Here is a 16,505-nt window from a genome sequence, read left to right as displayed (position 1 = left end):
AATATACTTTAAATTAAATAAATTTAAAATTTAAAAATTATTGGGCAGCCTGAATTTGTGATGATATAACAATAAATTATTGCTTTTTTTTGTTTATTGAATTAAATCATTGTTGTAATGACTTGGACTTGACTTCGCCTAAGATTTGTTGAATCTCAAAACAGTCTTTCCAAATCGTAAATGGATTTTTAATGATAGTGTTCTTAGATAAACTCCTGTTTATAACCAAATTTCTGTTCTTAATGCGAGAATCCACAGTGAGAAGCTTACTACTTTTCTCACCTTAGTGCAACGTCGGGCTGGTAGGACCTGCACAACTGTCAGTGGGTGGCTTTGTAGGGTTAAAAGCAAGTAGGAGGGCTGCATATAACTTCGAGTGGGGAGTGCTGTGGGTAAGTCAATAGGGCCCGATTTCTGAATAAATTCATTCAACATCAAATAAACAAAAGTTTAATGAGTTAGGTAAAGCAATGGATAAATACAACTGGCATAAAATATAGCTAGGCCAATGGCCTAACTACGTACTCCTCTAATTATCAAGAGAGAGAGTTTATGAAACCAAGTGCATAATATCTCTGAAACAGTCAGAAGTTTTCTCATAGTGTTGCATCTCTTTTTGCTGGCGAATTTGGAGGAGACGAGAGGGTTGCCAGATGGAGCTTTGATCTACACTCTTCTATGCATGAGTCAATCCTGAGATGTGTGTGTTAGCTCCTTATATCCTGTAATCTCCTCCAATTGGGGTTAGGATTTTTATCATATGACGGGACATTCATCACGACTCAAGTTGATAGATGTTTGTCAAAAAATATGTGATAAGATCTTGCCATGGAAAGTCAGGAGTTGAAAAAGGAAGGTTTATTTCCCCTTTTTCCTCTTTTCCCACAAAATTACAAAAATGTGTTGTTTTTAATGACAAAATAATATTTTAGTTTTTTTCTTTTATTTAATAAATTTAATCCCCATCTCCACAATCTCACATTAAGATTGAAAATATAGTATGTCTACAGTTTATATAGTCTGATTTTTATGATTTTATAATATAATATACATAAAAATTAGCCAAAGATGTAAAGCTGGATTATTTATAGGTTATAATAATTTACTGATAATTAGCATATTATNACCTGTAAATCAATGAATAATTAAATTAATAATTGAGAAACATAATGCTGTGGGTGAAAAGATTATTATTAAGATTATTTTAGTAGTTTAGATCAGTGGATCCCAACATTTTTTACTTGCATACTCCTTAGTTGCTTATTTTCGCTAAGTTTTATTTCACATGTTTGTCAAACAGTTGCACCTTGATCAATTATACAGTGCTGTACAATTACACACAGTTTTTTAAACGTTGTACCCTAAATCATCAGTGTGTATCCCCCTTATTAGGAATTGCTGGTTCAGAATATTTTGAAGATACAGATTATTAAAGATTATTTAGTAGTTTAATTTATATATTGATAATTGATTGATATATAAAAATATTAATCAAAATGAATGAAAAAACTATATGCAAAAATAAGTTTTAAAACTATACCGGGTGGGCCAACGAAAACGAAACGGCAGAGTTATCGTGTTCATCCAAGCAAATCGCTCGGACAGGTCGATTTTATTCTCAAGGGGAAATATTTTTTTCCTTGCATATGCGGTCCAGCTTAAAAGGTTTTTTTATGTTTGTTAATAGTTTGTGTTACTTTTTTCCGAAATAAGTGTTTGTTTAGTTAATAAAAAATGAATGAGTTTTTAAAATATTTTGTTGTCTGTTGTATTCAAAATCACAAACTTTATTGCAGATGATGTTCCCCTTGATAATAAAATCGACCTGTCCAAGCGATTTGCTTGGACGAACATGATAACTCTGCCATTTCGTTTTCGATGGCCCACCCTGTATATCCATATCATTCTGCTCAAAGTAATCATAAAGTATAACTATGTTATTTTAGTAACTATCCAACATCATCATCTTCAAAAACTTATTACATTCTGTAACTGAATTCTATTGCATAAAAATTATGTTTACTTGAGTATATTTCTAAATTATGTGCATTTGTGTGTACATGCACATTGACACAAGGAGAAAAACTCACATAAAAAGTGTTAAGGAATATTTTATTTTCCTGCAAGCGTTTTTGATGCAGTTATGAACTGAGAATTTTCACTACAATGAGAATTCAGAATTCAGTGAGAATACAATGAGAATACAATGAGACAATACAATGAGAATTCAGAAATGAGAAATTTCACTACAAGTTTAGAATATGGAGTTGCTCATAATACTGCCAAATCAACATCATTAGATAATTTACCAGCTAAAAGAAAAGTAAATTTAGGACTTAGTATTATCATTAATTTAGAAAAACTTGAAGAGGAAGAAAGCTTGTTTGAAGACTTTTTCTTTTCTCATATAAATTTGATTGAATGTCATATGCATAAATTAAAGCAGATTGTAACTGATGCTTATTTTCAAGGAAAAAATTTTATTGATAATATATATAAGGGCTTTGAGATTTTGAAAACACTACAAGATTTATATGCAGCACCTAGACTTCAGTTTCCAATGTGGTTGACAATAATGACCTCTGTAGATGATTTACAAACAAAATATAGTCAATTAGTTGAAGAATTTGTTTCTTTATTAGAAGATTTTGATACTAAGAACACAAATTTTTTTTGTATCAACTTTGCTGACAGCAGTTCTTACATATCATTTATCTTGGGTGTCAACAGTAGTTCCTTCAAAAGTTTATTCTCATCAAAATTTTCATCAGAAGAACAAATCTAAATGGATGGATCAAGTTGCCAAATCTCATTCATATAATCCTTTATGGTTACAACTACAAGATATATATGGTGCAACTAATTATAAACCAAAAGTAACAAGAATTATAGTGACTGGGAAGAAAATGAATATAATTTATAGATTTCTGTTTGTGCTCAGTTATTTTATTCGGTGTTGTGATGTGTACGACCAAGAACAAGAAATGGTATTTCTTCCAGAAAATTATATTTGTTTGGATACAAGGCATTCACCAGTAAAAAGACCAAATACTGCTGGATCTCCAGTTGTTTTAAACAAAGATAAAGTCCATGATGTTGAACCTATTGTTAATTACGTTTCTGACAGCTGTGAAAAATATGACAGAGAACTTCAAAATGAAACTCTAGATATAAAAGATATGCCTGAGAGTTTAAAAGTAAAATGCCAACCACTTAAAACAGAAAATGGTATTATTTCAGAAATTACACTTGTAAATGATCTTTGTGAGAATGGTGCAATGGCTGGAAAAATTTCAAAGCAAAAGGAGGAGAAAAAAATCTTTAGATGATAAGGTGAAGCTACAAAAAATTTTATGTTGGGAAAAATTTCATTCAAATCATAAGAATTCTGTTTTAGCCAATCATAATTCTAAACAGTTAGACAGAATATTTAAAGAGAAGCAAAATGTGGAGTTTTTCATTGGAGAAAATCCAAAAATTGACCAACAAATACGAAATAATTTCGCTACAAAAGAAGAAAGGTTAAAGTGGCACGACTTTGTATGCCAGGCAAATCATTTCTTGTGTAAGGAATGCAAAGATAAAGATTTCTGTGAGTTTTGTGAACATTTCAGAAATTCAAATGTGTATAATGATAAATCATTTCAAGACTTGCTTTCTTCTGTGGAAAGTATGCTTTATGACAGCAAAGATCCACTTGCAAATAAGTCAATGAAAAATATTAATGAGATTGAAAATATGAATAAGAAGCATAGGTATTCAAATCATCCTGAAGAAGGCAAATTAGTCTGTTCATTACCTTATAAAATAGATCATGTTATAGATAATTCAAATTTGTTTGCAAATCCTCTTTTCACTATTAGTGAGATTGAAGAAAATGATGATAATGCTACATCAGAAAATGATACGCATTTAGAAAAGTCAAAATCTGCAAATCAAGATATTCCATTAAATAAAGATAATCAAACATTTATTCAATCTATTGATGATAGCAAATTATTTATGCAAGAATATCATAATCTTAGATTTACACCTCAAAAATCTATGGGTTTTACTCTCACTAATAAACAGGATTGTGAGGCTCTGGACAGGTCCGAACCCTCACTAAAATTCGCGTTAAAATAATTGTTTTAAAGAAAAAAATATGTTAGTTAGAAATAGATTTTTGATATGAAAACGCGACGCTAGACAATAGAAAACTTTTAAACAATAGAAGAATGTAAGTCCGTCGACCATTTCCGGTTAGAGATCGAATTAAACTTCAATTTTGACCTCTCCCGCGCCCCCGAAAGGTTTCGAATTGTCATCAGGTGACGACGGGAGACCAATCGGAAAGGGGAATCTGAGAGAAAACGGATAAAACCCCGGAAATTCAAGGACGCGACGGCTTCTTCTCCCAAAAGTTCCATGTGACGGATCTGTTGTTGTGTGTGTGTCTCGCACCCATCTTCGTCTCCATCTCCCGACCTCGGATCGACATCTTTCCCTCAACGGAAGTCGACCGCATCGTCCCGGAGTCGTCCAGACGTGATGGAATGGTTCATTCGCGAACAAGGGACACTCCTTCAAAATGGGACTATCGTGGAACCACAGGATAGGAAGACCCAGCGACCGCAGCCGACGTAGAACTTCCAAGATCGCAGTAGTCTTGTAAGCTTCTTTCGTGTTTAATAAACGGTTGTGTTGTTTGTAAACGAAGCATCTATCTCTGACTCAACTGCTTCCACATGTCGTTGATTGTTACCGCTCGGCAATCCAAACGGCAAGGGAGACGATGACGATATATATCACCTATTATCGTTCGTCGAGATTTTTTTATTTCTCCCCCCTTGGCCCCCACAGGACGCTAAATCAAAATTAGAAGTAAATTGTGACAGCTATTGCATTAGATCGAAAAGTCCAGAAGAAGGTTATCATAGTATGAAAGATAACAAACAAAATCAGACAGAATTTTGTTTGAAAAATACTAATACATCTTTTCAGGTGGAGGAACTATTTGATAATTTACCAAATCGCTNAATAAAAAGCATAAGTATTCAAATCATCCTGAAGAAGGCAAATTAGTCTGTTCATTACCTTATAAAATAGATCATGTTATAGATAATTCAAATTTGTTTGCAAATCCTCTTTTCACTGTTAATGAGATTGAAGAAAATGATGATAATGCTACATCAGAAAATGATACGCATTTAGAAAAGTCAAAAACTGCAAATCAAGATATTCCATTAAATAAAGATAATCAAACATTTATTCAATCTATTGATGATAGCAAATTATTTATGCAAGAATATCATAATCTTAGATTTACACCTCAAAAATCTATAGGTTTTACTCTCACTAATGAACAGGATGCTAAATCAAAATTAGAAGTAAATTGTGACAACTATTGCATTAGATCGGAAAGTCCAGAAGAAGGTTATCATAGTATGGAAGATACCAAACAAAATCAGACAGAATTTTGTTTGAAAAACACTAATACATCTTTTCAGGTGGAGGAACTATTTGATAATTTACCAAATCGCTTGGAAATGCCATTTTTAAGGATCAAAGAAAGAGAACACAAAAAAGAAAATGTTTATAAAAGTTTAGGATGGTCTTTAATGGCTGGAATTAATGATCATTTTATGCCATGTTTCTGTTTACAAGGAATACATGGAGATTTTAGAAATAAATTAAATCATAGAAATCTCAGGGATGAAATTGTTGAAGATTTAGTGGCATCTGCCAAAGTAATTCTTTTAATTATATAAAACTATATAAATAATCTAAAAATAGAGATCAGTAAATATAGTTTCAACATATTAGTAAGGTATTTTCATCATGCTGCTAAATTATAAAAGATGAGAAAAAAACACTTATCATATTATTGATTAAATTACTAATTCTTTAAATATATGCCTAATCATTAAAAAAGTAGAACTGTTGATTTTTGAATTTGAACATAGTTTGAGATTGTGCTTTCTATTTACAGCACATTATCTCATATTCTTGTAGAAACTATATAAAATTTTATAATCTAAAAACTTTATTCTGTTGTATTCATTATTATTATTATTATATCTACTTGTTACAGTTCTCATTTATTGAAGATGAAGTATCTGAAGCACTGTGTATCTTGGCTGATACTGATCATTGGTAAGTTGTAATAGAAATTTTTATAAATATTTTTGATTTTAGGTATATCAGATAACCAAAAAAGTTTTTGTGGTTTTGTAAAGTTACTAGTTTAAACATTAAGAATGTAGTATTCCTTGTAAATCACATGTTGTTGTTATTACTGTTCTAAATTCACTTTTACAGAAGCTTGTTGAAAAGTTTTAACTGTATAGTTATTTACAATAAATGTAAAACAGGCATCAAAATGTGAGCTTCAAATTCAGTTATTTGTGCAGGCTTACTTTATGAAATTAAACTTAGGACAAATGCTGTATAAGCTTCCAGAAATATATATGCAGCATTCAGAGAAGGGATGGTTAGTGAATGCCTGGCCCAAAAATGATATTAAAAAATTTGTCAGATGTCTCTCTTGAAGATGTGTCCTGTGAAGGATGTCAAACAGTCATTGATAATAACAAATTAAAGAATTCTGTTGAGCCAAATTTGAGTCATACATGTGAACAACTTGCAGAAAGATTTGATATGCATGATGAAACCATTATTTTACACTTGCATTGACTGGAAAAAGTATATAAATTAAGCAAATTGGTTCCTTATGAACTAAAAGCAGAAAATAAATTCTAAAGACTTTCAATTTGTTTATTTCTTTCTTCTCATAAGAGCAACCTGTTTTTGGACATACTACTGGCTGTGATGAAATATGGATTATGTACTGTACTGTAACACTAAATGATCTTATCATTAGCCATCTTCTGGAGAACCTGTATCTTTTATATCAAAACCTGCACTTAATCAACAGAAGATTTTATTGTGTTTAATGGAATGCAACAGGTATTGTTCATTATGAACTTTTGTACTCAAACCAATTAATCACGGGAAAGTTTGCTCTGCTCAACTACAGTGTATGCATGAAAAACTTTGAAAAACAGCTGGTGCTGATTAATTGCAAAAGTATCATGTTTCTTCAAGATAATGCAAAATCTCATACTTCAAGAATGACTCAGGAAAAGCTCCATAATCCTCCTTGAGAAATTCTATCTCACCCACCATATTCACCAGACCTCTTGAGAACCTTTTCTTGTCACTTGACAATTATATATGTAACCAACAATTTTGAAATCAAGAAGAATAAGAAAAGAAGTTGAATGAGATTTTTGTTTCTAAAGACAAAGAATTTCATAAGAGAGAAATTTATAAACTTATTTCTCATTGGGAAAAGGTTATTAATTGTGATGGTACTTATTGTTAATTAAACAAGGATATTTTGTTCTGAAAAGAACAAAATATTCTTGTTTTATTTTTATGATAATTTAATTTTATCTTGAAAAAGCCATACAAACTTTTTTGGTCAGCTGATATATATATATATATAATCTCAACAATATCTCTAAACCTCTAAACCTGATTTATTAGGGAAACTTAGTAAAATATTCTTATGATAGAAATAGATAATATAGTTCAGTTTGTGGAATTTAACACATCTGCTATTAGCATCAGTAAGAAGCAAGCTGTTTTAAGAAGCTTAACAAGTAAAAAGAAAAGCATGTGATATGAAAATACAAAAGTGACATTAATACTTTTATTATAAATTTGTTATGGCTAAATGTCTATAGAAATTTAAAAATCTCTAGAAATAAATAACTGTCATTCCAATACATATACATATTATAATAACTTTATTTAAAATAATTTTAAACACTTACAATGAATTTTATATATAAAATAAATAAGTTTATTTTATGAATATAAAATTATATAAGAATTTATGAACAATATTATTAGNATTAAATTTATAAATTATTATGTATATAAATATTCTTACATTGTAAATATTATATGTCTGCTGCATTTATAACTAATTCAAATTTACTTTTATCGTATTTTTTTGTTTTCTCCAAAATTAGTTGTGCCATATTTTGATTGCTATAAAACCATATTGTGAAAAGCTTTGTTAAAAAAAAAAAAAAGTTAATTCTAGATGTGTCAATATAATATAAAATAGAAAAATATATGCATTATATATTTTTCAAAATTGTATTTTGTAGTATTTTCCTTGTGCCATCAGAAACAGGGTCAAGATTAGTTATCGTGAAAGTAAAATAAATTTTGTGATGATTTATCATTCCTTTATAATAAAGGTAACAGAATACCTGTTTGCATTTTAATTGTTGTTTTTTTTTCTTGTTCTCTATTCAGTATATTTATTTTTAACATCTAGATTATATAAACAGATTGTTGTGGTATATGGCATATTTTAAATTGTATAAGCAATTAAAACATTATAATTAACTGCATTTCTCCACCGTCCCCACATCCTCCACCTTCTCCGCATATTAAAGTGCATGCGTGTAGATGTTATGCAATTTTCAAATTTTTAAAACTTTCTGTTCTAAAAGTTGTTAATATTCTAAACAGTTAATGCTGTTTCTGTTCCAATTTTAAAATCCATTTGAAAAACTATTCAATTCCTTATCTGCCTGAAAACAATGCTCATAACTGCGTCAAAAGCACTCGCAGGAAAATAAAATATTTCTTAATGCCTTTTATGCAAGTTTTTCTCTGTGTCAGTACAATTGTCGGCGTGATGTCCACCATACATGTTTATATTACTTTACATGCATATATAATATATACCTGTGTGTGCACACACATGCATACAATAAAAAAATATGGAAATAATGTTCTATTATATAAAACTAAGTTATATAACAATACTGTTAATTTTCAAATAATTAATATTTTCTCATTATATAATTAAACTGAAGTGATGATAAATATTTTTGATTTTCAAAAAAATACTTTTGTAAAATCTGCCTTCAAAAAGAATTTCAAATTTATCATTAAGTTCATTATAGAATTAAAATTTAATGGAACTATAAATTCTTAAATATAGAGAGGGTGGGATAATTCTAGCCACAGAACATAAACATTATCTTTGTACATTTATTACATAAACAGTACAGCTGTTACCAATAATTTTACATACTGTTCTAAAAGCAAACAAGGTTCTCTATGTAAAGAAAATAGGTGAGAAGTGATATTATTAAGAGGTGATTAGGGAGGAATTTGTTTTGCAGGTCTCCTCAATGCTTGATTTAATCCCAAATGGAGTAATAAAATTTTATTGAAATCCATTCATTGGTTAAAAAAATATTGCACAATAATGAATTTTATTCTTTAAATTCTCTACATTACTTGGATTACTATTTCCAGTGTATAAAGATCAAAGCAGATGCCTACTTTGAATTTCCTCTTGCATAGAATAACCTCATATTCTCTCATACAGTTATATCAGCTATAATTTGTAATAAAAACACAGTAGCATCTTCTTATTGTAATCATTTTGGGATTGGACTATAATGATGATGTTAAGCAAGATAATTAAGTAAATATAAACATCTTTTACTAAACCCAATACATAGCAATAACACATTCAATTGGGATGGCGCCTAAATTTGGCCTTAGCGGGAAGCGTTATTAGTAATTTATTATTATTGTTGCCAAATTATAGCCTGATGGTTTATGGCAGTTGAAGGTGTAATTAAGTAAGACTACTATTCTGATTTTACTGACTGACATTAATTAATTAATGGACAGGTTAAAGCAATTTAAAAAATATGTATAACTTTAAAATTTATTAATAATAATTTATTCAACAGCAACAAATACCAGCAATTTAAATTACTGCATAGTGAGCAAATAACAATTAAAATTTAAAATGTTAGTTAAACTAATAACCAATAATAACTGCACATTACTTGAGGTTGATAATGCAAAAAGACAACTTAAAAATGTCTGTTTATCTGAAGATAATGATAAAAATAACTGGAACATTGATTGCAATAAGCAAAGTTTTATAAGTATATTTGATTTGTATGTTTTTAAAACATTAAATAACTGATAACAATGTACAGTACAATAAAATCTAAATTAACAGTTTGCAACTTCTGTAAATGTAAAAAAAATTCTATAAATTTGATTATTATATTTTAAAAAGTCTCATAAATCTCAATCTTTGTTATAGACTCCTTGATAAATTTTCAGTTATATTTAAACATGAGAAAATTATAAATGAGAACGCTTATTCTAAGTTTCTGAAAAGTAATATATGAAATGAATTTTATTTTCACTCATTAAAATCAAGTTGTTGGTTCTATGATAGTTAGAGAGATAGAAAGGTAAAGCTGTAAGTTATGAAGTAAGAAATAGCCTATACTGTCATGGAGGATCATTGTTTGAACTCATTCCAGACTCTCATAATTACTGTCATAGCACTCATAAAAAAAAAAAAAATCATGATTTTCTTATGAATTAAATAATTGACAATATTTAATCTATGGGCAAATCATAATATTTGCTTCATCAAAATTCAGTATTTCATTTATTAAACTTGATAAAGATTTCACTTTAAAAAACTACTTTGAAAAAATTCATCGAAGAAAAGATAATTTTACAGTTCATGATTTCAAATCAAAAATAGTTATAAATTAGGTAAAATTCTTACATCCATATTCACTGCCTTGAGTTAAATCCAGAGTAAGATTTAAATTGCAAGTTCAGTTAAAATCAGTATTCATAATGTATTACTTCTAAATTTAACTCTTAAATCTGAATCATGATTTAATTTGCTGTTATTGGTGAGTTAATTCTTGAATTACAGATTAATTCATATGTTAGTTGAATTTTTTTGTAAATCTACATGGACTTATTTGATTTTTATGATGATTTTAAGTTTTCAAAAATTGAACACTAACAATGATGATACAGTGTTGCTTAGAACTAACATCATAGAATTTTCAGTTAATTTAAAAAAGGCTACTTTTTTCCACTTGATGCTTTAGTTTTAAGTTTTTTTTTTAAGAAAATAATTGCTTATTTTTGTTGCGTTTTAACTCCTGAGTAAATGTTCTACTGAATATTATTTATTTGTGTTTGTTTCGATACCTTTTATCACATTTGTTTTTATTTTCTATGATATTTTAATATTTTGCAAGTAATTTTAATAATACTTCTACCTCAAAATTAGTATAGTTCCTTTTGCTGTTGGAATATATTGTTTACTAAGTCTTAAAATTACATGTTTAGCTTAGAAATGACAATTCACATAGAAACATCATAACATTTGGACAAATCAGAGCGCTTTAACATTGCTCTTCATTTCAATTCAAGGATTTTGTAATTCAGTATTAAATTAAGTAGATGAATACTAAGAGCAAAGTAACTCTTAATCTAGAATTACCAGATCAAAATTTTGGATTATGAAACTCAATTTAAAACTTTGCTGGTGAATATGGTGTTAAAGAACCTCCAACTGAATATATCATCTTAGTATTTGAAATATCTTTATTTACAATTTATTCAAATATAATATGATTGCACTGTGTTTAATAAAAATATAATCTCCATATTGAAAAGTAATATAGTGTTTAGGAAATCTTTATCTAAAATAATATCAGAAAGAATTAACCTTAGAAAAACCACTGATCTTAAAACAACAATTACAAACACAGAACACTTATTAAAGTACATTCTCATTTGAAATACAGCAGAATCCAATTATCCAAGGACATATGAACCAATGCTAACTTGGATAACCAAAAACGGAGATAAAATGAATCGCCATGACCATTTTGGATTAAAAATTACAAATATAAGACATTTATACAGTAACACTTTTAAGCCTCTTTTCCTCTTTTTACATCTTATTGAATTTAACCTTATGTAAGAACAACAATTTTTACATCAATTATTTATACAGCTAAAACATACAAGTTTTAAAAATGAAAATGCATATTACTGCAGTTACATCTTAATATGGTTTGTCTCACATTGAAATTAAATAATAAAGAATCAAATAATTTTATAATATTTTATCATTTTAAAGTTTCTTTTATAAATTACAGTACAAAAAATGTAGTTTAATCACTTATGGGTTAGCCTTGGTTAATGCAGAGCCTCAGTAAATCAGGGTGTCAGATAATTGGGGTTCTACTGTATATATTTTAGAATATCTGCAGTCAATTCTGAAATAGTTATTTGCATCAACAGATGCATTTGTATGCATAACCACCAAATGTCTTAAATGGATTTCTATGCCATGTGTATGAAAATTTGATAAAAGAATATTACAAATTTTGAAAAGATTTTCATTTCAAAAAGTCAAGAATAACAAAATGCTACACATATTTATGATCTTTCACGTTTTTAACATTTTAAAAAGTTTTTCTTTTACCTTAAGAAATGATTTAAATTATAATTTATTATAATTTATTAATTTTTAAATTTTATCTTCTGTAACAAAATAATTTATTAGAAAATTAATGCAAAATTCATCAAAACTTATGTTTTTCCTTAAGTAATTTTTTTTGTAATAAAATATAATAAAATTCTGATAAAATANAATCTACCGCACGGCCCTGATCGCAACGAATCGTCATTTTACTAGTAAATAATAAATCAAATAATTATTAAATTCAGCAGGCAACGACGGCGACGGTGATTATCTTTATTTCTCATTTATTATAGATTATTATATTGCGCAAACAAATTTCAAATCCTCCGAATTGAAAAATTTCTAAAATATTAATTAAATATTTTTGTTTAAAATGTATAAAATAATTCTATCGGATAAATAAATATATATGTTAATATTTAAAGAGAATTTCGGGAAAATTAAATAATATGCTTATAACGAGATTTCCTGCAATTCAATAATTCACAACAATAATAAATTTAACATCTTCAAATACACTGAGCTCGATAAATAAATGAGGAATAGTCGAAATACATATTCACAAAATTAATGGATTAATAATGTATATTTGTATTAAGTAACAAAGTATTTTTTTAAAAAAACTAATTTGATTCGAAATACCAAATAAAATCATATTAAGATCTTATTTTAAAAAAGTGCCTAACTTAATAATGTGAGTTGTTAGTGTTATTCAAATTTGAAACATAATTAAATATAAAAATCATTTATTCAGATGAATGAAAATAAATAAAAGAGCGAGTCGTAAGCTCAGCGATAATTTCGTTTTTGAATATTTTAAATAACGTTAAATGCATTAAAACATCTACTCAAATTTTTTCAAGACTTGTCCAACTCGTCCCGGTCGGAATATTAAATTACTTTTACGTTAGCGTAATATAAAATAGAAAATAAATTTCATTTTATATTTTATATTATGCTAATGTAAAATAAATTTAATATTATAATAATAGAAGTCGGACAAGTTTTGCAAAAAGTCCATCCGTATAAATTTTTAATTCGTATAAATCTTAATTACATTTAACATGAAATTAATTGATATAAATTGAATTATTAATTAAATATTTTATAATGTATTCAAAGTTAAACGTATTTTAATTATAATTTATTTATAAGTTATTAATTGATGTTATTGCGGATGTTTATAATTAGTATAACGAAGGATTATTATAATAATTACGTAGACAAATTAAAAATTAAAAATATTTTTCCGTAAAAGAACTTTTCTTGTTTTAAATTAAAAGAAAAATAAGGTAAACGAGCAATTATTTATTGTGATGTGTTCGCAATGCCGTGCTACAATTTTTTATTAATTTATTTAAAATATATGCTCTCCATCTCAAATTAGTACTGTAGTGTCTTGCCCCTGTATATCATACTTTTTCTTTAACAGAGGGTCCTGCCAGTCATCTATCTAACACCGTTCGGGGGAAAATTTTTGAATTGAAATAACGTGATTTGCTGTTTGCATCACGTTACGGTGACTCGAAGTTCTCATACAGTTAAACGTGGCTTCCTGCACCTAAGGTCTCCTGGTCTTGTCTTTCATCTATCTAACCCCTTTCTCGAGATAAAGGAAAGACAGACAAACGAGCGCCAGTGGGAATTTATACTTCTACAATTTTTTCAAATTGCAGCCGGATAACTGAGTAATATTACGTCATTTTCTTTTCGTAAACGATAAAGGAAAGTAGAAAAAAGTTGTCTTTATTAGAGTATCGCCAGGTTATAGTCCAATATCTTTTATTGTTTGATCGGAGCTTGATAAATAAAATTAGAATTGTTGGTGGCTTACGCCTAGAATACGAAAGGAAAAATTATTGCCGATGAAGGAGGCAAACGTTTCTATCTTTAAAATATTAATACTTACACCAGAACGAGTGTCCGGAAATTATTATTTATCCCGATTTACGTAAAGGATTCATTTCGACGGTTCTCTTCCATCGATTCCGTAGACTTTCTTTATCTGGGTATCGATAATTATCGAAGTTCGTCTTACAATTTTTATATTTTTATACGATAAATACTTTTGTAATATAAATGTAATTAGTTAGTAAATAAATACCCAGCGCCTTAACACCGACCAAAAGTTTTCCAGCAAAGAGTACTTCCGGTCTAATTGCAACCGTCTTCGGGTTCTTTATCTCTCAATACCAGAGTCAATGGATTATCAGGACTCTGAATGCCTATTGTTTTCACCATTAAAAGTAGAGGTAATAAAGAAGATTGCCGATAGATGTGCTGCAATCATTTGCTATTGGTTGGTTTATATCTTATGCAGAAAAGCATTGTATCGGTGTAAAATAAATGTTAAAATATCAGTAATTGCACAAGCAACTGTATTTTATACAGCTAGCCTATAAATATTCTTATTTAATACAAGTTAGCTTAAAATAAATGAATAAAAACTAATAATACATAAAATGTATAAAAATTAATTTTACGTAAGCTTTTGTTTTAGTAAATGTTATGTTTAAAAAGCGACATATAAATTCAGTTTATCTAAATAATCTCGAATTTAACGATTTCATTAAATATTAAATGATATACTAGTCGAGTAAATAATACGCATTTAAAAACACATATAGATATTTAAATTACTTTTAAAGATTTTAAATTATTAAGTTCATATTGATTTCAAGTCATTTATTAAAAAGTTTAGACTTTCAAAAATTAAAATTTTATTATCACCTTTTATGAATTATTTAGTTGTTAGCTGTATAAAGTTTATTATTGTACAGTAAATTATTAACATCTTTAACATTTTGAAACATTTCAAGTATTGCTATGTTTACATAACATTTCATTGAATATAAATTGATAATTATTTAAAAATATATTCTGTTTATGATGAGATCGAACATTATGCATCAAACAAAGATGTGATGAAGACGGACTAAATGATTTTTCATCTTTCATTTGATAAACATTTTCAAAATCGAACTGAATAATTGTATTAAAACAATTTTAGGTTTTATATGACTTAATGTGTTTTGCATAAGCTTTATTATAAAAATTTTAATACAGTAATACCCCAAACTTACGTGATAGGTGGGATCAAGTGATAACCGCGTAAGTCGAATTCGCGTAAGTCAAGGTAGAATTTCGCAATTTGCGTAAAATTCAAGTCGGATGTATGTAAGCTAATAAATGTTCTCGTTAATCTTATCTCGTCTTTTGATTCGTTCATGGTTAGAAGAAATCACCACATAGAGTCTCTCAAGTCTTTGTAGATATAACAAACACATCAAGTGAAGTTGGGTATGGGCCCCACTCAGTGGTATAGCCCAAGATCAGAAGCAGAAGGAAGATTAAAGTTGTGTATGAAGAAGTTAGGGTGAAGGGGAAGTACAGGAGATAGGATAGAGGGAAAAAGACCTTAGTCTATGAGACACAAGGGCACGAGAGTGCCCGGCAAGCCAACGATGTAGCCACTGCTCAAAGGGTCACCGTTTTAAAGAATGCATCCAAAAAGATCAGCCTCCCTGTTGTATAAATTGTAAGACATATAACAAAGACTTACAACCCGACAAAAGAATACCAACCAATCACAATGCCTTCGATCCTTACTGTCCGCAAATCCTCAGATTAAAGGAGCAGGCTATCAAAAAGACCAATTATGGATACTAGGCTTATCAAACATAATATAACACTGCTACAAATCAATCTGCAAAGGTCTAAGGCAGCCACAACCGAAGCCCTCCAAACTGCCATTAATCATCAGGCTGACCTACAAGTGGTGCAAGAGCCCTATTGCTTCAAACAGAAGATTGCTCTCTTTGGCAACTACAACACTCTTTACTATACCAACGGTCACAACACCCCTCTCACTGGGGTCATTATAATGAACAAGAACATTGATGCCCAACTTCTGGTCCAACATAGTACCTACTATTACACAACAACACTCATCAATGTTGGTGGCAGTCCGATTATTATCGTCTCTTTCTACTGTGCCCCTTCTGAGGACATCCACATCCCACTGGACTGTTTTCAAACTACTATCCAGCAACTCAACAACCACCCTGTCTTAATTGCCGGGGATTTCAATGCCAAGTCCCCTCTGTGGTTTAGTCCAATAGAGGATCCCAGAGGTTACAAGGTTACTGAGTTTATG

At 28.9% G+C, this 16,505-nt stretch overlaps 2 protein-coding genes across 2 annotated transcripts; both read left to right on the top strand.

The window, feature by feature from the left end:
- The first annotated feature begins 2,206 nt into the window (after positions 1-2,206).
- On the top strand, positions 2,207-2,785 carry LOC111626026 (folliculin-interacting protein 2-like). The gene has a single exon (XM_023369303.1). The coding sequence runs from the start codon at positions 2,207-2,209 to the stop codon at positions 2,783-2,785; it is 579 nt and encodes a 192-aa protein (XP_023225071.1).
- On the top strand, positions 2,783-6,147 carry LOC111626009. The gene is made up of 3 exons (XM_023369282.1): positions 2,783-3,741; positions 5,019-5,729; positions 6,074-6,147. The coding sequence occupies exons 1-3, from the start codon at positions 3,256-3,258 to the stop codon at positions 6,137-6,139; spliced, it is 1,263 nt and encodes a 420-aa protein (XP_023225050.1). The 5' UTR covers positions 2,783-3,255; the 3' UTR covers positions 6,140-6,147.
- Positions 6,148-16,505: the final 10,358 nt, after the last annotated feature.

Source organism: Centruroides sculpturatus, unplaced genomic scaffold, assembly GCF_000671375.1.
Source record: "Centruroides sculpturatus isolate CEXI.00-Female unplaced genomic scaffold, Cexi_2.0 scaffold316, whole genome shotgun sequence".
In the NCBI taxonomy this organism is placed as follows: Eukaryota; Metazoa; Arthropoda; class Arachnida; order Scorpiones; family Buthidae; genus Centruroides; species Centruroides sculpturatus.
The sequence above is the reverse complement of the archived record's forward strand: the minus strand, read 5'-3'. Positions and strand labels throughout refer to the sequence as shown.

Coding starts and splice junctions, on each gene's coding strand:
- LOC111626026 (XM_023369303.1), top strand. CDS start 2,207: ATGAGACAATACAATGAGAATTCAGAAATGAGAAATTTCACTACAAGT.
- LOC111626009 (XM_023369282.1), top strand. CDS start 3,256: ATGATCTTTGTGAGAATGGTGCAATGGCTGGAAAAATTTCAAAGCAAA. Junction 5,730..6,073: donor ATTTAGTGGCATCTGCCAAA/GTAATTCTTTTA, acceptor TACTTGTTACAG/TTCTCATTTATTGAAGATGA.